General features: G+C 41.6%; 2 protein-coding genes, 1 long non-coding RNA gene and 1 pseudogene across 3 annotated transcripts; 1 reads left to right on the top strand and 3 right to left on the bottom strand.

Annotated features, from left to right (window-relative positions):
• Positions 1-488: 488 nt before the first annotated feature.
• On the bottom strand, positions 489-2,056 carry LOC149748959 (interferon alpha-1-like). Its single transcript, XM_089913168.1, has one exon. The coding sequence runs from the start codon at positions 1,780-1,782 to the stop codon at positions 1,213-1,215; it is 570 nt and encodes a 189-aa protein (XP_089769294.1). The 5' UTR covers positions 1,783-2,056; the 3' UTR covers positions 489-1,212.
• Positions 2,057-2,226: 170 nt separating this feature from the next.
• Positions 2,227-5,196, top strand: LOC115803834 (uncharacterized). Its single transcript, XR_016393548.1, has 2 exons — positions 2,227-3,388; positions 3,781-5,196. It is a non-coding gene; the product is annotated as an uncharacterized LOC115803834 (long non-coding RNA).
• A 1,027-nt stretch (positions 5,197-6,223) lies between these two features.
• Positions 6,224-7,035, bottom strand: LOC111163131 (interferon alpha-13-like; annotated as a pseudogene).
• Positions 7,036-16,908: 9,873 nt separating this feature from the next.
• LOC149748958 (interferon omega-1-like) lies at positions 16,909-18,457 on the bottom strand. Its single transcript, XM_089913164.1, has one exon. It carries the CDS (start codon positions 17,670-17,672, stop codon positions 16,989-16,991), a length of 684 nt encoding a protein of 227 aa, XP_089769290.1. The 5' UTR covers positions 17,673-18,457; the 3' UTR covers positions 16,909-16,988.
• Between the last annotated feature and the right edge of the window lie 6,257 nt (positions 18,458-24,714).

The raw sequence follows: 24,714 nt of genomic DNA, 5'->3' as shown, positions 1-24,714 counted from the left end.
ATTTAAGTATTGTTGATTGAATAAATGCTATGCTAGGAACATGTGGTTTGATGAGCTTCTGACTATCAAATTGCAAGGGGTTGTCTCAGCACTGTTTGCTAAGGGTTCATTTCATAAGTTCTCCTGACAAGAATTCAAGCACCTGATATATTCCTGAGCACATTGCTAGGCAATGTAAACAAAGGGAGAAAAATAAAAATCAAAATAGAATACAGATTGGGATTGACATATATACACTAATACGTATAAAATAGATAACTAATAAGAACCTGCTGTATAAGAAATAAATAAAATAAAATTCAATAAAGAAATAGAATACAATTTGTTTTGATAAAGCTTATATACTGTTTTAGACAAGTTGAGCTCCAGTGCATGAGGATCTTCTTAGACTCTTTTCAGCATGGTGTGCTGTCCAAAAGAAATAGAAATTCATTATCAAAAGTCTTTAAAGAGCAATATAGGCCCTCACTGAAGTGTCTTGAAGAGAGAGCAAAATGGGAAATTATGTCATAAAACTATTCAGTAAAACATGTTTAGTTCCTATTTTAATAGGACATGGAAAAGATGGAAAGTTAATCAATTCACTTTACAAGGCTATTATAATCTGGTTAACAAAATCAGAGGAGAAAATCATAGGACATTCATTATGGTCACCACTATATCCTGAGGGCAACATAAAACCTGGCTTAGACGATGTTTATATTTACTTCTAACTAGAGTATCATAATGACTCTAACTAGTGTATCATATCATTTACATAATGATGTAAATGAATTGCACCATTCTTTAATCAGATTGCACATTTAGGCTCGGTGTTTCTTTTTTAAGAATAAACAAATATAAAAATTTTTCTATGGTGAAAATTTATTTAATGCACAAAGCAAAAAATAAATAGACTAAATACAAAGAAAGGATTCTTTCTCTTAACCACAATTTAAACGTGCACATAATATTATACAAACAAAAAATAAGTTAAAACTTTATAAATAGTTAAATAAATAAATTTTTAAATAGATAAATAAATCATCTGTAAGGAACTACTGCCTGCAGAGTTGAACATAATGTTGCTTAATATTCCTGAAAACATTTGACAGATTGATCCAATTCAGGGCATGAGGAGAGCAGAAATGAGAGTCTTTGACACGGCAGCACAGGTGGAAGTGTGGTCTTGTTAGGCAGTGAGAATCATTTCCGTGTTGAACCAGGTGTGTGTCATTCCTTCCTCCTGAGTCTTTCTTGCAAGTTTGTTGATGAAGAGAAGGATCTCATGACTTCTGCTCTGACAATCTCCCAGGCACAAGGGCTGTACTTCTTCTCTTGCAGATAGACAGTGATTCTGTGGAAGTATTTCCTCACAGCCAGGATGGAGTCCTCCTTCAGCAGGGGAGTCCCTTCCAGCCCCGCCTCCTGCATCAGACAGGCTTGCAGGTCAGTGAGCTGCTGATAAAGTGCAGTGCAGAACTTGTCCAGGAGGGTCTCATCCCAAGCGGCAGCCGAGCCCTCTGTGCTGAAGAGCTGGAAGGTCTGCTGGATCATCTCATGGACGACAGCGATGGCTTGAGCCTTCTGGAACTGGTTGCCTCCAAACGCCTCCTGGGGGAATCCAAAGTCATTTCTGTCCTTCAGGCAGGAGAAGGGGGAGATTCTCCTCATTTGTTGCAGGAGCATCAGGGCCCTCGTGTTAGCCAGGCTGTGGGTCTGAGGCAGGTCGCAGCCCAGAGAGCAGTTGGAGTTGCAGCTGAGTAGCACCAGGGCCAGGAGTAAAGACAAGGTTGGGGCCATCGGGGACCCTGAAGATGCTGCCGGCCTGGCAGAGGTGGGGGGACTCTGTGAACCCTGCTCTCTAGGTTCTCTGAAGACCTTCCTTCAGACCTGGGTCTTAAATGGGAATGAATTGGTTTCCATTTTCTGAATGTTCCCTCTTACTTTCTACTTCTGTTTTTGCTTTTCATTTTGCACTCTCCAGATAGGTTAGGGCAGCGTTTCTCAACCACTGTTTTTCATTCTTGCCTCCCCTTCTCCTGCCCACAGAACCTTTCTAGATATTTCTTTTCCATATGGCCCCCCTATGAAATTTTGATACACAGATATACTGTGTGCATCGATATGTACTCCATGCATATCTCTACTTTAAAAAAAGAAAGTGAAAAGTTTTTTCTTTTTATTCGATGCAAGGGTGAGTATGACAAAAAAAATTAGGCTAAAAATTAGCTGTAAAAGCTACTGCAATTAACTTAACATTTTGGTTAAGGGTGCAGAATGACTTTTAATGTAATACATTTACTTAATAAATAGGAATGTATCAAATTACATATTCAATAAAAATTTATACAAATACTTCATAAGAATACCAATGTATAGATATATTTAAAAATCTATCAAAACTGCTAAAACCATTGAAAATTTAAATGATTTTCTTAACATTTATTTTTAAGTAATTATTAGTTTTGATTCATATCATAAAATGATTTCTAACTTCACTAGCTGCTAGATATTCCTCTAGATATTGTCAACAACTTTTTCTCTTTAGGACTAGACGTAATTATTGATCTCCTAGATAACTTTTTTAGAATTAAATAATAAAATACAACCTATTTGTGCTTAATTCCCGATGCCCACATCACACTGAGGCTCAAACATAAGCAAAATCCACAAGACAGACAAGGACAGCTCATAAGTAAGCAGAGGCCACCTCTCACATTATGACTTTGTGTTCAAGCATATGATGGAGAGAAAGTCCTCTAATGAAACATCAAGCCACCGTAGCTTGTAGCACTGATCCTGCATATTGTGTATCTTCCATGCACTCAATGTCATACTCATGCCTCTCATCTCATACACAAGAAAACCCAAAGAGAAAAATGAATACAAAGGAATGAGATTTTGCTGGATAGGGTTGAGCTTTGGAGTGCCACCCACCATTGTAGTAGCTAAGATTTGTTCGCACCCCTAAGAACTAATGTTTGCACCCGTGGGAGCGATCTGCTCCCAGATCACTGGGAGCAGCGATCTGCTCCCAGATGATTTAGGAATCATCATCGATTTGAATCTTTCTCTGTATTTTTGCATTGAATTTCAGATTCCCCAAAGGACTGTCAGAGGTTCCAATCCAAGCCTATTCTTTTCAAACAAAAGAAAACCATCTTTGTAATTAATTGAGAACTGGATAAATATTGATTGGTATCATGGAAAGAATTAACTTTCAACTCTGATCATGAATTCTTTTATTTTGCAGTGGATGTTCTGTGGCCTCAGCCCTCTGTAATTCCGATCTTTCAATAAATAATAGGTATGTGACTGTCTTTGGCAAATCAGCTCTGTAGCAACTGGACTCTTTCGTATTCTCTGTGGTATCCTCAGCACCAGGCCCAGTTTAATCACGCAACAGGTACTTTTAACTAAAGCAGTTTCTCAGATGTTCTCCTCCCACTGGAAGGCAGTTACGAATGACCAAGCTATTTTCCTTTATCACGGTCGTATTTGCTGGGATTATAATAGACAGTGGCTAGTATTCCCACTCTACTCCTACTGGTATCAGTCATGCCTACTGAGTTTGTTGCTAAAACCACTAGGATTCTCTTTCCTTCACGGTGCATATGGCTCTGGGGATTCAAGTTGTAAGAGCAGCACAATTTTCAGCCTTTGCCCGGCACTCTATTAAACTCAGGAGGATGGCCTCGTCGCTAATTTGTCCTGTACTAGGGCATGACAGAAAATAACCAGCTTGGTGTCACATACAGAGCCACGTATCTGAACTCAAACTCTCCCTGATTCACACAGGTCACAGCAACCAGACAATTAACCAGGTTACTCTTTGGTGGATCTTTACGGATGGGGCAATGACTACCTATATACGGAGATTCTTTGGAGACTCCTCACAAAGACTGATGAATGATCATTTTCATCCTGTGTCTTCATTCCCTTTCAAGGGACGATGGGGTCCATTTCAGTTTGATTTCCAAATTTTGACACATAATAATTAAAGCATTACTGCAGGTTGAAAATCAAGAGTTTGGATTCTGAGTCCTCGGTCTGCTCTTTTGGCCTGATAAATGGCTCATTCTTCTTTATTTACATGAATATATTCTGTCTTCTGGTTGCCAAGACATGTAGCCTTCAATGCCCTTTCTGGTCTGAATGTTTCCGTCCCCACAGAATTCGTATTTGGAAGTCCTAACCCCCAAAGTGATGGTATCAGGTGGCTGGCCCTTTGGGACTTGATTAAGGTGTGAAGATGGAGGCCTCACGAATGGAATTAGTGCCCTCATCAAAGAGTTCAGAGGTAAATGCCGCCCTCTCCTGCTGTATGATGATACAAGGAGAACTCTGCAGTGTGAGACCTGAAGCAGGCTCTCACCGGAACTGGACCACGCGGACACCCAGATCTTGGATTTCCAGACTCTAGAACTGTGAGCAATACATTTCTGCTCTTTACAAACTACCCAGTCTATGCTCTTTTGTTGAAGAAGCCCAAATAGTAAGACATGACCTGACCTATTGTGTCCTCAGAATACCTCGCAGAGGTCTGTAAAATACCTAAAGCGAGAGGCACCATCTTACCCAACCCCGTTTCCTAGACAGCTAGTCCAGTCCCTGTCATTTCAGGAGCTCAATCCATACTCATGAAGGGACCAGTGATGATAGTAATAGGAGAAGGAACAATACCAGCATATATTAGTTAGATATGATATGAGAGGACGATAATCTACAGAGACTTTGGAAATTCTTCATGGTTCTACAAGGGAAGTGATAATGGAATATTGTGTGAGATATTTTTTTAAAGATCATTTGCAGGAATATTTTCTTCTTCAAGTTTGCATTTTCAATACTTAGAAGATCAGGATGAGAGCCATGGGCCTGGACGCAAATGGAAGAGTTGCTCTCCATTTTTTCTTCAGTCATCCTCAAGTACTTGCAAGGAGCTGCCTGATCATACTTTCCTCGTCTCCCTCAGGCAATAAGGAAACAACTTGTGTCTACATTTGTGGATATTTTCCTCATAGGCTATGCCTTTGGGCATCAATTTGAATGCTCCTTTCCAACAGTCTATGATGCTGTGAACTCTGAGTGACATCCGTGTCATCTTCCCCAAGCTGAACTTGTGGAATGAGAATTTGGGTCTGATTGTGGGTTTCTTTGTTTTTTTAAAATTTCTTTATTTCAGCAAATGAACAATAAAAATACATGAAATCATAATACCACTGAGTCTGAGAATAAATATCCAAACTTGACTGTTTTCTTTCTTTTAAGGCAGAACTACAGGATGAGATTTTTTTAACTTTTTATTTCATACTGGAGTATATTTGATTAACAATGCTGTGCTAGCCTCAGGTGTACAGCAAAGTGATTCAGCCATACACATTCATGCATCCATTCTTTCTCAAACTCTCCTCCCATCTAGGTTGCCACATAATATTGAGCAGAGTTCCCTGTGCTACACAGTAAGTCCCTGTTGGCCATCCATCCCAAATATAGCAGTGTGTACATGTCAATCCCAAACTCCCCAACTATCCCTCCCCCACCCTTCCCCCCTGGTAACCATAAGTTTCTTCTGTTAGTCTGTGGGTCCGTTTCTGTATTGTAAATAAGTTCATTTGTATCATTTTTTTAAGATTCCACATATAAATGATATTTCTCTTTCTCTGTGGGTCAGATTGTTTTTTAATGAAGTGTGTGCAAGCAAGAACATTAGTTGTTCCCCTCCACCCCACCCAGAACTTCATTAGGACAAATAGTGTAAAGATGAAAAGTGGTCTTATGCACTGAACTTGTCTCCTCGTCTACTAATCATCCAATAATTTGCCAACTTCTTTGCAGTGAGATTTCCACGAGGATAAATCCAGGCCATATAATGTGAGCAGAAGTGCTCTTGCCCTGTATAGTCCTGGCCCTTGAAAACGTCCCATGTGATGCACCAGACTTTTTCCCTTTACCACTGAGTGGAATAGACTCAAATACTGCAGAAAAATTTGCAGTCACCTGTTGATGATGGAAAAATCCACAAAACGGGGGGTACCCATGTCCCCGAATCACTCTTTGGAGAGCAACCTAGAACATCCATCTGATCAGGAATGCCTGCCTTGTGTTCTTATACCAGGGAAAGATAAGATTCTATTATGATCAAATTCCTGACAGCATTCTGTTTACCCGTTACAGCAGTCAGCATTAAGTTAACTGACAAATATCTTTAACACCACACCATCCAGAAAACCTTTCTATACTTCATGTGTTGAAAATAGCAAATACCTCTGCCAAAACTTAAAGTGATCTGTTAAATTACGTTATAAAATTATTTATACAGGAAAAGAGATTGTGTTCTGTCAAAACCTTCTTTAAAATCATGATTTTCATTTCAGACATTTTTCAGCCTGTGAGGAAACACAAGTCGAGATTGCTTTGGACTTGAACACTAATGTAATTGAATGAGAAGTGTCACGAGTATAAAAAATATTCTGTATTTGTTGACATTTCTTTGAGGATTCTTACATAAGGGAAAGGCACCTTTTAATTTCCACTCTGACAACCTCCCAGGCACAGGGGCTGTATTCCTTTGCCTTCAGATAGACATGGATTCCATGGAAATACTCCGGGCAGCACGTCCCAAATCTCGACAATCCAGATGGTCTTTTTTCATCTGCTCCAGTCGGTGCAGCCTCAGATGAAGGCTAGAGAGAAGTTTATCGAGGAGGGTGTTGCTCCAGGCAGCACGGCTGTCCTCCGTGGTGAAGAGGTTGAAGATCTGCTGGAGCATCAGACGGTGGTGACAGGTGCCTTGAGTCACCTGGATTGGGGTGATATTCTCTCTTTTCCAAGGAAATTTGAAGTCGGTTCTGTCCTTTAGGCACCACTGAGAGGGGATCCTTTGCATCTGTTCCAAATGTTGGAAGACGTCCTTGTTTTCCTGGCTATGGCTTCTAGGCATGTTCCAGCCAAGAGAGTAAGCAGGGATAGAGCAGAGCATCACTCCTGCCACTAGCAAATAGATCTGGGCCATTAAGAATGAGTGATTCACTAGACGGCCGCCAGGAGACGCGTGGGCACCGCCAAACCATTAGTGGGAAGCTTCCTTCCCTGGAACTGTGGACAGCGTCCTTCCCTAGGCGGCCGGTAGAGGGCGCAGGGCTTGTTTGGGAAACGCCGACTATTCAGTTTGCCTTCTGCAGCTCGAGAGACAGGGCGAAAAGTAGTCAGAGGCTGCTTTAATAATCAGCATAGGGCGCGAAACACCGTTTTCTCGGCGCTGAGTGTTGAAGAGGAAGCCTTGTCGCGGCCTCGCCACAGACATTTTTGTCTGGCTGGGAACAAGAACCTTGCATTTTCAGGCTTCCCCTGAGTTTTGCGCCTTATTTTCTCACAGAAAGTTGAGCGAGGCAATTTTTGGGAAAGAAGCCTTTTTCTGAGCGGTCTGAGGTGGGGAATCAGAGCGATTCCTAGCCTCAGAGAAAGGGGAGCCGATTTTTCAGATTCGGGCTCGTTTCTGGCGCGAGACAGCGAAGGCCCATTGAAAGGGGAACGCGGCGGCGGCGGCGATGGGACGACAGGACGGTGTTGGGGACGCCCTGAGGGGTGAGTCGGAGCGCGGCCACCACCGGGGCCGAGGACGCGGGAGCTGAGCGCCCGTGTAGATTCTCTGGGACTTCATGGTGTTTTTCAAGGATACAGCGTTAAAGTGAGGGAGAAAGTATTGAATATGTGAAAAGTAGGAATATTAAAAAAACTCACAGCCTTTTATTTTTTACATTTTAAAATTAATTTTATATTTAACTTAATTCATATCATATTTAAATTAAATATTTTAAATGTTTCATATTTTTATAAATTTATGTTAAAATATTTTCAATATTAAGCATAGAATATTAAAATGTATTTTCATATTAAAATATAGCATTTTATTAAACTTTATTTAAACTGTATTGTCTTTATACTAAAGTAAGTATTTAATATAATTAATTATTTGTTTATTTATTTTAGGCTGGGTTTATTTATTTTAGGCTGGGTTCAGTCTTCATTGCGGTGGCTTCTCTTGTTGAGGAGCACAGGCTCAGTAGTAGCAGCACATGGACTCAGTTGCTCCACGGCATGTGGGATCTTCCTAGACCAGGGCTCGAACCCGTGTCCCCTGAGTTGGCAGGCGGATTCTTAACCACTGCACCACCAGGGAAGCCCCAAGCATTGGGAAGCCCCAAGTATTTAATATAGTTTTACTTTTCTATCTTTAATGGAAGGCAACTCATTAATATTTTCAAGATTACTTTTTCACTTGTTTTTAATTGAGGGAATTACCATGTGTGACAATTTCTAATGACCCCGTGATAGCCTTAACTGATTTCTAACTCATGTTCCTGAAATGTCTTTCCCAGGACCTCACCTTGACTATAAGGTTAGAAAGAAGAGTTGGGGTGTACAAGCAGATTTCATTTACATCATGAAGGCTTACTTTGTAAGACTGTCAGGGCCATGCAAATGGAGGTCAACTTCATTTCTTTACTTAAAATTTTTATATTTTGTTCCTCGTGCATATTTTGGTATTAATTTTCATTTTAAAATATTGCATTAAAACATCCTTTATCTTAATGACTTAGATTTGGTGCCTTCTTACCATTCGTGCTTTAGAGAAGTACTAGCTTAACGTTGCCCTAATGCTAACCCAGGAAATAGCTTTTGAATTAGAGTATTGTGCTGTTCCATGGCTGAAAATCTAGGAATGCTTTAATTCTCATCATCTCTCCCCCATATATATATTTCTTACCATTTTCCTGGTCTCTACAACATTATTTTAATGTCTTTTTTTAAAGGAAGAAAAAACCCTTTTGACTGCCTTCTTCTCATTTTCTCAACTCACACCCCGTTGGCTATGGTAACCACAAATCTGATCTTTTTCTCTGAGGTTATGTGTTTGTTTTTAAGGTACAATTTAATCTGTGTCTTAAAAATTAACACCAGAGGTGGTCTGAAACAAAATAAGGTGAGGAAAAGGACTATTTATCTCATTTATACTAGTCACAGAGCAGCCTTTTTTTTTTTTTTTCTTGGGGGCAGGAGGTCAAAACACTTTCTTAGATGCTGCAAAGAGCTTCAGCTGCTGTAGGATTTCTCTCTTTAATGTACGGGGCACTGCTCTAAGGGTGGAGACTAGGTCTCTACTCCTTCACAGGCCTACAGGCAATCCCTCTCCTAGAGTTTGCATTTGGGGGCCTCAACATGCAGACCCCTGAGTGTTAAGGAACCTGTAGTCAGAGCTTCTCTTGGCTGGGCTGAGGGTGGACTATACAGGTTACCATTTGTTATATTAATACAAAAGGCTGCTATCATTCACTCTGTTCCAATTCTCAGCCTGTACTTTGCAAACTTTATTTTATTTGATCTAGGCAATGTCTTGTGTGACCACAACTAAAGGTGTCTCCATTTCTTAAAAGAGGAAATGAAAATCTGATGTCATTTAAATTCAGGAGCCCCAGATTTTTGTCAGAGTGGAGCCTTCTGCTGCTCCCAGGCCCTCCTCTTCATCAGCTCTGAGCACTGGCCCTCAGCTGCACTGAGCACGTGGTGCTTCCTTCATCCTAATCCTGCCTCTAAAGTCTGTCCTCCCTGCTCCCTGGAGGGCAGTCACCATCCCTGCCTCACTTTCCTGGAGTCCACATTGCCAAGCGCATTGTCACATATATATGCAGTCAAAACATTTCTGGTGACAGAATGAAGAGAACTGCATGGATTCACCCTTGCTGTTCATTTTTATGTCACCATTATCTGTAAACTGTCAGAAAATGTGAGCTATGGTCCTGTAAAGAAATGTGGAAGAATTTAAATCTAATGTACGAGTCCCTTTAGAGGAGAATGCAGAGAGGTGAGGCTAGTTGTATTTTGGTGCAATTTAAGAAGTGGCAAAATAGAGTACAGGGTCAAAACTCTAAGTATTCGTATTAGAACTGAAAAAGAGATATATTGAGACTCAGGTTTTTATTTCAACCTTGGGTCTCATTTAGATGAATACATCCTATTGGACTGATACTCTTTCATGTTCCAGGAGTGTGTTTAATGTCCAGTGTAATAAAAGAATTGAAGTTGTGACATTCCATGTTGCCCATAAATGGCTTATTTAAGAATCTCATTTGCAGGCAGGTACTCAGAGCAGCTGGATACAGGCTCCCACAGCCAGACACCTGCATCACCAGGCTCACCGGGGCCTGCCACCCTCCTCACTGAGGACACCCAGGATGATGTTCTCCAGCTCTGTGTGCACCCTTAGCTGTCACCTGGCCCAGAACCACAGCCTGCCAAAGCAGGAGACCCTCACAGTCCTGCCCCTAACAGGGAGAATCTTCTTTGTTTTCCTGCCTGAAGGACAAGAAGGTTTTCAGGTTCCATCAGCACCAGCTGGCTGACAGCCAGTTCCAAAACGCTCAGGCCGCCTCATTCTCCATGAGACGATACAGCACTTCTCCATCGTCTTCAGCACAAACAGCTGAAATTCCTCAGTGGGCTTGATCAACAGTGGGCAGATCTGGAGACTAGTTTGGTGCAGGAGATGGAGAGGAAAAGACCCTGCTGGGCAATGAGGACTCCAGCCTGACTTTGAAGAACTTCCAAAGGAGCAGGCTCGATCTGAAAAGAAAGTCCACAGCCGCTGTGCCCAGGACAATATGAGAGTGGCAGTTAAGGCGTGAAAATCAGAGTGTGCTTTCCCTGTATGTTCAACCTCAGAGAACCCAGGAGTGGGAAAAGGAGACCTGGACCCAATCTTCTACAATGGAGTCTTCTCTGCTTAGAGGTGGCCTCTAGCGTGTCAATATTCACTCAGATCAATGACTTTTCTTCTGATTCAGCTGTAAATGCATCGAGTCATCTCAGCACATTGTTTTTCAACAGTAAGTGGAAACAATACTTTTGAATGGGGAGAAAATTTATTTTTAATTTGTAATGATTAGAATTTATTTCTCTATGATGATTTTTATATTTACCACATTTATTCTTCATATTATGATATGGTCAGCTTTGTGTCTTGTTTTCCTTTGCTTTGGGGGTGCAAAAGGTATATTTTAAGTGTTAGGTTTAACTCATACTCTTAAAGAAAATCAGAGTGTCCTTAAACCTTTAATCTGCCTAAAAATCCAAAAGGAACATAAATAGTTTTATTCATTTCATTGGTTCTTAAAATATTTTGAAGTATCTCTGCTTTCGGGATTTTACTTGTGTTTTTTAATATATTGGTAGATAAGACAAAGATATTACTTTCTTAATGGAGCACTCTGTCAGAGAAGACAGGCCTTAAAGAGTAAAAAATTAGCTTGAAACCCTTTCTAGGTTATGAAGGAGATGCACAAGGCATTATGACAGGTTATAGCAGCTGGAGCTATTCTCTTTTACTTGTTCTTTCTTGGAGAAAGCATGTCTAATGGTTGCTGATTCAGTTTCAGCAGTTGCATGATCAATGAACTGTGAAATATATTATAGAGTCATGGAATTTAAACTTCAACAAAGAAGTGTGACTATCCCTTTTATTGTTGGCACTGTGGTGGGTGCCAGGTGCAATGAAAATAGTAGACACATTGCCCGCTGTCACAGAGCTTGCAGTCTGGCGGGGATATGGGTAACTAGGTGTTCAATGAAAGGAATGCTAATGCTGTGACAGGGAAAGTACAGGTTCTTGGGAGTATGTGGGCTTGCATGGATCAGGGAAAGCTTCTGCAAGAGCAGTTGGTAAGCTGGCGTCCCAGGGGCCTGCAGGGGTTTGCCAGGTAATTGCATGATGGTCAAGTTTGGCCATGTATGGAGATCATCTAGGGTAGCAGGTAAATGTGAGGGTTTGGAGCTAATGACATATGTTTGGAGATGTGACTCTGGGTAAAGACATGCATATGGAAGTCAACAGTCATAGAGAGGACGTTTGGAACTATTTGGGGGGTTGAGACTATATGTGCAGAGAGGATGAAGTGCGGGACTAGCATAGATCTTTGAGGAACACCAATTCCCTAAGATGAGAGTGTGGAGTCAACAAAGGAAGGAGAGAAGGAGGGGCAGAAAAGCAGAGGATGGTGGTGACACGGAGACCAGATGAGCGTCAGACTTTAAAATGGCGGGTATAATAACAAGTATCTGATGCTTCGGACATGTCAGCCAAGGCTGCTTCACGTTGATCTCTAACCTCAGTAAGATGTAGCTTATTGGCAATATCTTATGACCTAGTAAGTATCTTAAGAAATTAATCTCAATTTTCAAGATATCTTTTTCCTCTCATTTGTTTTAAGCAAGGGTGTTAGAAGACCCTTAAGGCTTCATAGATTAAGCATTCAGCTTTATATATATAATCAGTGGTTTTCATTGGACAGTTTTATTCACTACTTGAAAATGTCATTTTATATGGATAAGTTGCATAAAAATTTGTAATCTGCATCAAAATGCTTTTAATTTCAGCATGGTGTAAATTTAAACTTAATATATTACTTTCTACTTAATATTGGTAAATATCTTCTGTGCCAATGCACTGACTGCATTTTCTTTTGATGCCCACTAGAGATCCATAGGTATTTGTAATCTAGTGTTTGGTACATCTGTGGAATATTGCATTTGCTAGTAGAATTTAAAAATGTGTTTGTATGCTTTGCACAATACTTAAAATGATGATCCTGTTTTAATTCACAGAGGTAGAATTTTTGCATAACAAAATTATGAGCTCAGTAAAGCACAAATATGGCATTATATCAATATCTTTTGGGGACTTCCCCGGCGGTCCAGTGGTTAAGACTTCTCCTTCCAGTGCAGGGGGTGTGACTTCTATCCCTCGTTGGGGAGCTAAGATCCCACATGCCTCAGGGCCAAAGAACGAAAACATAAAAAAAACAGAAGCAATATTGTAACAAATTCAATAAAGACTTTAAAAATGGTCCACATCAAAGAAAATCTTAAAACAATATGTATCTTTTGAGTGGACATGAAATAATGGCTTTTACTCCTTTGTGCATACCTGTCACAATAACAACTATCATTGCTATGTTTAATATGTCCCTGGTGCTTAAAATAATCTGCTCACTTAAGATAACTTTATGACTTGTTATATTCTCATGATATAGAGCATATAACATGCGATGGTATGTTGAATGGAATATAGTAGTCTCATTATCCCTATTCTAAAGCTGAGAAAAGTGTACTATAGGAAAAAGAAAACAATTGCCCTAAATCATGCATGAAGCCGAAGGAAGGCTAAGGAGATGCCGAGCTAACAAATCTACTGGTCACCTGAGAAGACAAGAGTAACCCACAAGAGAAGATGCAGCAAGACTGTCATTTTCAAACAGTTTTACTGGCACAACTATGTTAAGCTTATTACACTTATCACTTTTATTCACAACTCTGAGGACCAATGATGTCCCTAACAGTGTGCAGGTTACTGGGTGGGAATAAGAAGTGTAGCTGGAGAGTGAGCTGAGTGCTATGGTACCTGATGTGGATGGATATCTCTTTCCTAAGCCTGATAAGACTATGCTGTTCCACTCCCAGGTTTGCGAAGACCCTATACTGCACTGCCTCCCCTTTGGCCTCCTCTTGTCCCTGCTTGCTCAACCACAAACATGGCCAGGAGTTCTGCATCCCTGCTGCTCCAGAGCCTGTCCCATGAGAAAGGAAAGGCGAAAAGTCCTCAGCTGTACACTTTCATTAAGGCTAAATTGAGAACTGGGGAGCTGAGCTGCTTTGCCCAGCCTTCCTCAGGACGCAAGAAGGCCTTGGAGTTAGTTGAAAGTTATTCTCCATCAAAATATTTGGAGTCCTCTGGTTTGTTCCATTTCCTTCTGAACTTGAGACCTCAGGAATGCCAAATTCCAGTGCTGTTTTGGGGAATATGTGAAGTTTCTTGTCTCTGTTCCTAGAGGCTGATTGGGACATTTGGGAATCTATGTGCCTGAGTAACCCCAAACATTCCCACCCACGGCTGTTTACAGATCAGTATCATGCTGGAGAAGGGGAAGGACTGGGAAGTCCAGTTCCTGAGACTCGTTCTTTAATGGATTTTCTCAATTTTTAAAGCCCCTCAGCATTTGTCAAGTTCCTATGCTTTTGTATTTGCTTTGTGAAGGGCTGTATTCATCATGACACAAATGAAGGCGGCTGAGATGGTAGAGGGTGTGCCAGGCCACTGTCAGACTCCCTCCCTAACCTTCTTCTGCCTCAAACACTCAAAGTCAGCTCTCAATCAGAACTGGAGAGCCTCTTCTTTTCTCTAAACCCAGCTCCTGGACTACTGCATCCTTCCCCCAAATGCAGCAGAGACAAAAGAAAACACTCTTTTTTAGAAGAAACAATTTACTTGTGAAGAATGAACTTTGCTGTTTTTGAGAGAGACCATTTTGTTTTCAGAAGATGCCTTACCCCAAGGCTTCCTTCCATATTCTGTTCCCAATGGGACTCCCTCGTGTCAACCTCTTGCTGGACTAGGACCCTGGAATTCCACAGGGCCAGCTAGCAAGAGGGATGCCTGAGATAACAGAAGATATGAATCACCTTTCTGAAGAGAGGGTGGGGCTGGTGTCACATGAGTGCCTTTCAGGTGAGCTCTGCAAACCAAAAATAGGAGCCTGGGTGTGTCTAGTGAGAGTGGAAGCAAAGAGAGAGTGGAACGTGCTGAGTAGACTGTTCTACTGGGAAGAGATTCTTTCGAGATTAATGTGCAGGAACTAGAATTCGAGGTCGGAGGTTCATTGACATTAATAGTAGGGTCCATGTGTGTAGAGCGGTGTCATTTCAAAGCTCTTTCACACACATTGCCCCAGGCCATCATCACAACAATCCTGGACTCTCCCAGACACAGACTATGACACTCAGGGAGGTTAAGTTGTCTGAGTCATTACCCAAAATTTTGCCACCAAAACAGTCATTGTTCCACCACGTCTCACACTGTCACTTGACGGGTAAGTGCCATGGCCCAGCTTTCACATGGACGAGCAGAGCGTGGGTTAGAAGTGTCCCAGGTCCTGACTTCTTTGCTTTCTAGCTCTGAGTCTCTCCTCTGGGGGGCCATCATTTTCTGAGAGTACAGGCTCTAGGAGGTGACATTGCCAGCAATTATAGACCTGGGACTGTATGGAGAAGAGAACTAAGATCAAACCCGGGAGAGCCCAGGATTAGAGAGCAGAACCTTACCTTTCATAGCTCCTGCTTTTTTCTTCCTGATTCTGTGTTGCTGCTGAAAGCCCAAAAAATGAAAGAGTTCAGAAGCTATTTTGTGCCTATCTCATACTAAAGAAGCAACAAACATTATTAATGAAAAATGTTTGTGACTTTTTACATTATTTGAGGTCTCTGTTATTTCCATATTATTCATTTTTAAAGTAGATCTAAGTATTTTCTACTGATCCCTCTTTCTCAAAGAATTTTTACTAATTCCCAGAAAATCTTTCAGAAGTATAATACACAAGGACTTCCCTGGTGGCAGAGTGGTTAAGAATCCACCTGCCAATGCAGGGGACACGAGTTCAAGCCGTGGTCCGGGAAGATCCCACAAGTCGCGGAGCAACTAAGCCCGTGTGCCACAACTACTGAAGCCCGCGTGCCTAGAGTCCATGCTTCGTGACAAGAGAAGCCACCGCAGTGAGAAGCCTGCGCACCGCAAGGAAGAGTAGCCCCCACGAAGTAGCCGCAACGAAGACCCAATGCAGCCAAAAATAAAATGTAAATAAATAAATAAATTTATTTTTTTTAAAAAGAAGTATAATACACAGAAATTGCAAGTATCTTCAACATACAGCACAGGGAAATTTCACACACTGAATACATTGTGAAAGTAGCACCCAAGTTAAACGTAATAGATTTTGCCCAGGACCTAGCATGTTTCTTATGTTGCCTTCCAGTCGCTACCTCAGAGCAGCTCTCCTTCTCCTCCCCGATGGTAGCCACTCTGTGACTCTAACCGTCCTGATTATTTCTGACAGACACACTTGTATGCCTCTTGTGTATATTTACTCATTGAATCCTGAGAATAATCCTATGAAAAAATACTACTATTGTCCCCATATTAAAGATGAGGAAAGTAGGGAGCTTAGTGTTTGTGTTATTTGTCAAGGTCACACTGCTATTAACAGCAGAGCTGGGATCCAGTGCCATGAACCCTGGCTCCTTCTCAGAGGTTTTGAAAATCCTAGAGCTCTCCTTTCACTTGTGCTCTCTTCCTGTGGCTTTCACTCTAACAGAAACCTTGAAGCTGGAAACCTGCACAGAACCAGAGCAGCTGTGTGGCTGGTCAGTGAGTTGGAGGGACTGAAGGTATGTGTAAGGGATGAATGGTTCAGTAAAGCAGGGCCGGGGAGAAGGTGGGAGGAAGGTGCCAGGATTGGCCAGTCAACACCATATGTCACCAGCTTCCCTCGAGGAGATGACTCCTTCCCACAGGTATTTGCACCGACCACTCTTTCCTGGTGGTATAAATCAGTTACACCTATGACATCAGGACTAACCATTCTCCATAATTTCCAGGACTTCCCTCAATTCCATGGAATTCCACCTTTTGACAAGCATTTCCTGCAATGAAAGTGGTAGGACTGTTCCAAAGGACAAAATGGACAAATACTAGTCTGAAATAAATTTACATAGAAAAAAATCAGAATGTAGGTTTCAGAACTTACAAAACTCAAGATGTTTTCTCTCATAAGAATTTAATAAATAAAACAAAATGCAAATTTAATGAAATGGAAAGGTGAATATTTTCTAAATTTTAATACAATGTAAGTATAAATATATTTATATGAAAATATAAAAATAAGATACATAAATAAATAAATAAACAAATAAACAGAATAAATAAATAACAGGGTAGTCATTGCTTAGGGACTGATGCCCCTGAAGCGGAATAATTTTAACATATACTTGCTTATTACTACTGACAAAGTATTAGCTGAATTAATACAATAAATTCTGTGATTAAAATTGAAATAAGAGCCTTCTGAAATGACTAAAGACATGTGTGCAAGGGTGATAGGGCATCTTAGTCAATGAGAAACATTTCAAGGTGACCCCAGGTCTCCATCCATAGTTCTTATCCTTTCTTGCAAGTTGGTTGATGAAGACAGGGATCTCATGATTTCCACTCTGACAATTTCCCAGGCACAGTCACTGTATTTCTTCTCCTTCAGGTAGAGATGGATTCCCTGGAAGTACCTCTTCACGGCCAGTGTAGGGCCTGTCACTCCCAGGGCAGTTTCTTCATCTCGCATCGCCTGCACCAAGCAGCCGTCCAGGTCCTCCAGCTGCTGATGGAGTTCAGTGCGGAGTTTGTCCAGGAGGGAGGTGTCCCAGGCAGCAGGGGAGCGCTCTGTGTGGAAGAGGCGGAAGGTCTGCTGGAGCATCTCGTGGAGGACAGAGGTGGCCTGGGCCTTCGGGAGCTGGCTGTCATCCACCATGTCCTGGGGGAAACCGAAGTCTTTTCTGTCCTTCAGACAGAAGCGAGGGGAGATTCTCCGCATCTGGCCCAGAAGCATGAAGTTCTTCTTGCTGACCCACACGTGGTTCTGAGACAGGTCGCAACCCAGAGATCCACCAGGGCCGTAGCTGAACATCACCAGGGCGGTCAGTAGAGAGAGCACGAAGGCCATGGGGCAAATGAGGCTGCTGCTGGCCTGGCTGAGACGGGCGTCTGGGGGAGCCTTGGGGGTAGGTTCTCTGATGACATTCTTTCTAAGCAAGGCCATTAAGTAGGGAACACAGTAATTTTCATTTTCTAAACATTTCTATACACTTTTACTTCCTTTTTTTGATTTTCACATATCTTCTCGGTATGGTCTATGAAGATGTCATCATTGTAAACCATTGATTTTGCAAGAAGTTTAATTTTCCCAGTAATTTCAGATGTGCCCATCTAAATGGATATTTATTAATCAAATGAGAAAGGTTTTCGTCTTAAAGTCAGAAGAGATGTAGGTTTGTAAATACGCACATTCTATATCTCTTTCATGCATAAATGTTGGTCTTCTCTGTTCCAGGAACAAATTTTTAACCCTGATCTTAGGTTCCATTTTTACGTCTTACTTTACATAGGAAGGCAGCTCTCTCAGCCCTATTGTTTCTGTATTTGCCTAGAGATTTACCAGATCACTCTGGCATAAGCTCTTTGAAACAAAAGATGGGTTTTGTTTAGTGTTTGATTTAGAGAAGAGGCTGATTATTATGAGTCCATGAGCTTCTCCCATGTTTCCTTTCCTTCTAGAACATGTTCCTTCATGTCCATGTGGTCATGCTTCAGGGGACCACGAGGTGAGGACTATTATAGATATTGTCCTTTCTTTCCACCATTTTCTTACTGGAGACCTATAGTCCTCCACAGGCTGGGCCAATACCCCCACCAGGAATCCTGGTTCTTTTCAGGAGAACATGGGTGTGGAGATCCTAATTCCAAGACAATTGTATTTCCCCAGCAGCACCTCAGTCACAAGGGAGAGATCACATGTAGTCACACCCTGTCCTCTAGAGTGACAGAGTCCCCCTCCTAACCTGGATTCCCACCCTGAGGGCAGGCTCACCACATCCCGAGGACTTTACAATCTCCTATCTGTGGAGGGGCTTGTTTATTTGTTGGGAAAATAATTCATCTTCCAGGACCCTCACCCTTGCCCCTGGAGTGTTTGTGTGAAGGACCCTAGTCCTCAGTGGTGACCTTCTCCCCTCCTGACCCACGTCCTCAGGTATCAGAAGTGTCAGCAGCCCTCCGATGCTAAGAGCAAAACTGTGTTTTCTCTAAGGTGGTGGAGGAGTTACCCAATTCTAATCATTTTATCCTGAGTAGACACATAATTTTTATTTTGCCAAACACAAATTTTATTATTCAACTCTTTTACTAAAACTAGTCAACACTTGTTATGCTCAAAGTTTCTGAGCTGGGGCCAGAGAATTCAGCGATGGTGTTGTCTCTCGTTAAAGCTTATGTCACAGAAACCAGTGAGGTTCAGTTGTTCATTCAGTCAGTTGATGCCAGTGGGCTTCTCCCTTCCTCTGTCTCTGTCTCCCTCTGAGAATGCAGGGCAGCGAGGCCCAGGATTAGGTCAGAGAGAAATCGCCTTCTTTCCTTTACTTGTGTGTAATGTTTCATTTAAAGTTTTTGTAACTAATATTCACTTAGTGACTTATTGGACAAGATTTGTCTCGCTGCTCCTGCATTAGTTCTGATTCATGATGAGGTAAGAGCAATAAAGGGAGGTAACGAAAGGCAAAGGGGCTCCAGTCTCTATCATATTCAAACTTTAAATTTTTTGTTTATCACTGCAACTGTCCTAGAAAGTAAAAGTCGACAGCTGTCTTGTGGGCCTAAAGAAAACAAATGTGAGTCTGAATGTCATGAATGTGAAAGAAGGGAAGTGATTTCCCCCTGACACAATGCCAGATTCTAAGTTAGCTAACTTCAGTGCAGCACAGTTGGGGACGAGGCTACGTCAGAGGAGAAGGATGAGGCCAATGTGAAAAACAGAAAGACAGGAACATGGTTGCTTCTGCCAGAAGCTCAGAAGAGACCAAGTCCTTGTTCAGTTGACGGCCTTCAGCTTCGCAAGACCAGCTCCCTCATCTTTCTTTCCTTTAATCCATGAATGATCAGTTTTGAGGAGAGAAGGAAGAAGTCACACCCACCAGCTCACAAGTGACTGGCAACCAGAACCCCAGTTGCCAGAACACTAACCCTGTCTGGGAGGATCAGCAAGATCAGTCTTGCTGAGCATCTGTCTAGGTGATAAATCCATTCCGGCAATGAGAAGGGTACTTTAAGAAAACTAGAATTAAAGGAAGGGAATTAGACGATTCCAAAAGATCCTGATCTTATCTGGTTAATAGTAATCGTGATATTAAAAAGTAAGAACTGAATGTTATTGCTTGCTACTAATGGACTAGCCACTCTCTAAGTTCTTTAAAATTTAGGGACTTCCCTGGCAGTCCAGTAGTTAAGACACCGAGCTTCCACTTCTGGGGGCACAGGTTCGATCCCTGGTCGGGGAACTAAGATCTCGCATGCCCCGTGGCGCAGCCAAAAAATAGAAAAAAAAATTAACTCAACACTCTCAATAACCCTATTGGATCAAACTCACTTATACAACTGGAGAGAAATATAAGTCTGGACGAATGACCTGTTCCAAATGTACCAAAGATACAAGGGCAAACCTTAGGGTGCTTACAATGATTTGTCTGAAAGCACCCATTAAAGAAAGCGAAGGCTGCACGTGAACATGATATTTAGGAACCAACGAAATAAGCAGACAGAGGACAGTGAGATGACAAAGGACCCTTATTCCACTTAAGATGCCACAGGGTTACTGTCTATGGCTTTGTAGGACTACATGGGGTGTGGTTTGAGTCAACTGAACTGACTTTAAGTTCTAATCAAAATAGAGAAAATCACTATTAAGTAGTTAGAAGGGAATAGATTTTTATGCCTATTAAAAAAAAAAAAAAAAAAGGAAGTTTCCTACTGGCCTAGTGGTTACGATCCGGCACTCTCACTGCCGTGGCCCCGATTCAATCCCCAGTGAGGGAACTGAGATCACACAAGCCACGCAACGCCAAGTCTAAGATTTCGTGAGTGATTTCTTCAATGAAATATAGTAAAATAACTTTATTAACCCTAGAAGAGCTGACCCCTGGAATCTATGTATTTTTAACGCTTGAGTTTTCTTGTGAGTTTAAGAAAAAAAAAAGCACCTAACAATTTCTAGCCATGTGAGCTCTGACGTTTCTCCTTCAGGATGACAACTAAAAAGTCACTCACCATCTGGTTCTACAAGAATAAAGTCATTAGCCACAGCAGTCCCTTACCCCAACACGCCCTGACAGGAGTTCAGGAATGGGGCACCTTCTGCTCTGGGAAAACTGACAGAATAGGCCTGCAGGTAGTTAGATAATTTCCTGAGAAAATTCTATGAATTCAATTTTTTGCAACTTCTCATACTTAGAAAAGCACTAAAATCATTAAGAGTGACAAATGCTCCTCATGACTAGCAGCAACCTTCTACCAAGATGTGTCCTTGATTGCATGTATCCTCTTCACCACAATCACGTATATACTGACGTCCCCATTATGTGCTTGGAGAAATTCATCAGAGCTGACTGAGAGGCTGTCCTCCAGGCTATAGTCCTCAGTAAGTCCTCCCAAAAAAACTAAACTCCCCGCTCTTATGTTGTTGTTTGTTTCCAGTCAGCAAGGACCTCACTGATTTCCCAGGAGACCTCCTCAGGTCAGCCTGCTGTTCTCAATCTCAATGAAGACACCTCCATTTCTCACGTACAGTCCAGGCTGGACATCCATTTGTTTACTGATAGAGTCCAAATAAGAATCTCTACTCTTTATTGTTCCAACTGTTGGTTAAGACGTGGGTACCGAAGAGGCCTTATGTATGACCAAGACGGCAGAGCATACGCGCTTCTTAGACAGAAGCAGTGAAGGTTTTTAATGGGCTCCTTAGCAGGGAGAGTCTGGCTTGAACTCCAGAGTCACCCTCATGGCCTTGTATAGTTGTCTTTATTTAAATTTCTAGCCTCAGCCCATTAAAACATCATAATACTGAAGAATTGAAATAAAAAGTATTATTTAAAAAATCATTTGTTAATAAAATGATATTTTTAGCCGTAATATAGGAATGGTTTCTGCTTGTTTTAGGACCCTAATCCTTAGGAAGGTTTCCAAACCTCTAAATGTACTTTAAATGTCCGTCTGACTTTAAAAGTACCTACTCAGGGCTGTATGCACCAACTGGAAAGAACAGAAAGATGATTGATCCATCAGTGTCCCCTTTCCAAAGTGCCTAAATTAAATAAATGAATTTCCACTTCGCTCTTTGTTGCTTTTAGAAATTGTGACCTTCCAGTGTGCATGTTACTGATACATGCCCTGCTGGAAAGGCTCTGCCCCAGTTGTTGCTAAATATATTAAAATCCCTGCCTGTGTCCCTTCTATTCAAGCATGTTTTATTTTGTTTGTCTTTCAAAGGGGCAAAGACATCATGATGGAATGTAAGAAATTCCTTGGATTGCATTGTCCCCAGGAATATCCTTCCCTGCTCTGTGATTACTTGCTGGGTCCTAAGGACAAAACCAGTTTGCAGCTGGCACTGAGGTAACCCTCGTCCCTTCCAAGACTCCGCAGGCTGCTGTGGTATCAGTGCTGAGGACACTGCTAGTGGCCACATCCTTCTGGGAGAACTCTGTGCTATCGCATGCACCTCACTCTTTTCTTCTCTGAAAAGGAATGTTCTGGAGAAACACTTGCCTCAGTGCAGCTCATCTGTGTTCTTCCGTGTCCTGAGGACCTACCGCTGTTGCAGTGAACGCTTTAAATATCTCTGTTCTCCTTCTAAGTTCTCAAGCTGCTGCTGCCTTTCAATTTCATGTTTCCTGCCCTTTGGGCTTTTTGAGTCCTGAACCAGGTGAGCTCCTCCTAGTGCAGTCAGCACGTGGAAGTGTGCAAATAGAGGCACAGGTGGGCTCCTGGATTCTCCACCATTGTTCAGTGTTGGGCAGGGTGCCATCTATTTACTGTGTTTCTCTGGGAGTCTGGACAGTCTGGACCTGCAGTGCTTGGCAGGCGGAGAGTGTGGAGTCATATGAGAGTTTCTGACAAACCTAGAACTTTCACTCAGCTTCTGCTTTCCATTGGTGGCTTTGTAGTCTTAAGGGGAAATTGACAGCCAGAAACCCTAATGGAGAAGGAAACAGCTGTATGAAAGGGCAGTACAGCTTAATGCAGAGTGAATGGGGAGAGTACACTGGATTTCTACACTGGGAGGAACTGAATGATTGTGATATTTTAGTGAAAGAATGGGATCCAGGAAAACAGAGAGGAAGCGGAATTGTGCCATGTATCAGAATCAGCAGATAGATATATGGTATATTTTATATGTAGCATATTTTATACTATGTATTCATATATATGTACCATATATATATGTTACTGTATATAAAATTACATGCAATTGATGACACACTTTCTCCCAGTTCTGTTTTCTAGGCTGTCATTGTTTTGCAGTCAGTGACAGAGAGAGGGGGAGGAGAATTCATTATTCCCATTTAGACCTATATGAAAAATATAGGAAACACACTACCTGTTTAGCCCTCACTCTGTGGATGATACTCTGCTAAGTGTTCTTAAATATTCTAGTTGGTCTAATATTCAATACAACTCTAGGAATATTTTCCGTACTTTATATTTGAGGAAAATGAGACTCAGGGAAGTTAAGTGATTCCCCAGCATCACACGTCTGTCCTGGCAGAATCTAGACTCAATGCAGAAACCCATATCACATATAAATAATTATTTAACTTCCATCCTCTGTAATTCTCAGGCTCTTTGTTTTCTTCTTTGGTGCTTTCTGAAGATCATTTTTCCCTGGTTGACTCCTAAGTGCACTGGCTACTCCACCTTTGTGCCCTCTTCAGACTCTCCTTCTCTTTCTCACTCTTAAAAGTTGAAGGTCCTCATGAGCTTTCGGTCATCATCTCGTTCTACACTCCACTCCTAAGGAACGATATCCACATATGCTGCTTCCAATGGGAAGTCTGTCTTTAGATGTTTCTTGGCCACTTTATGCAGTCCATGTGCTTTCTCCCCTTCTTGAGATGCCTCATTCCAGATTCTGGTGAGAGAATCCCCTTTTCCCTATCTCTCATTGTAATAGGAAACTTAATTGAAATAATTTAGCATGATTACTGTTTTTATATCTTTTATGTCTTCCAAACTGAACTCTCCAGAAGAATAGGTTTGGCATTTTCTCTTTTCACCTCTGTATTCTCAGAACTATCATATATCTGATATAGAAATATGAAGTTTTAAAATATAACCTGGGACTTCCCTGCTGGTGCAGTGGTTAAGAATCCGCCTGCCATCGCAGGAGACACGGGTTCAATCCCTGGTCCGGGAAGATCCCACATGCCGCGGAGCAACTAAGCCCGTGGGCCACAACTACTGAGCCTGTGCTCTACAGCCCGCGAGCCACAACTACTGAGCCCACGTGCCGCAACTACTGAAGCCCGCACGCCTAGAGCCCGTGCTCCACAAGAGAAGCCATTGCAATGAGAAGCCCGTGCATCACAACGAAGAGTAGCCCCTGCTCGCCACAACTAGAGAAAGCCTGCGCACAGCAACTAAGACCCAGCAGGGCGAAAAATAATTAAATTTTTAAAAATAAAATAAAATATAAACCACTGAAATAAATGAATGATGAGTAGAATTTATCATCCATGTTTCAGTATGCCTTGCACATTAAAGCTACTTCTTTTTGTAAGACTAAAAAAATCCAAGATGTCATCTGGGGGAGAGTTTCATAAATTCAACAAGAAAATAATTTGAAACAATATAGAGGTAAGCATATTTTATTATATTGAATACACTATAAAGTTGAACATGATATTATATGAACAAAACTATTTTAAATACCATACATAGTATGACTGAGATAAAGTAGAAGAATAAATAGATGACTACATTAGAGCCCTTTGCACTTTAATCACTATCATTTTGACTCCTGGTCTGATCATTTCTAAATCTCTCCTGTATATGAGTCTAGTTCTGATACTTGCTCTGTCTCATCAAACTGTGCTTTTCACCTTTTAGTATGGTAAGTTTCTGTTCAAAGTTGAACATGATGTATGGGGTAAAAGGAACTGAGGTAAATTGGCCTTTAGGGTGAGGATTTACATTTATCTTGCTAAGAGGTTGGCTATGTTTACTTCTAGTCCTTGGCTCTGTTTCTGCCCTCTTTA

This window comes from Delphinapterus leucas, chromosome 6, assembly GCF_059928025.1.
Source record: "Delphinapterus leucas isolate spDelLeu-1000000601 "Yukka" chromosome 6, BTC_Dleu_Yukka2, whole genome shotgun sequence".
NCBI lineage: Eukaryota > Metazoa > Chordata > Mammalia > Artiodactyla > Monodontidae > Delphinapterus > Delphinapterus leucas.
The sequence above is the reverse complement of the archived record's forward strand: the minus strand, read 5'-3'. Positions and strand labels throughout refer to the sequence as shown.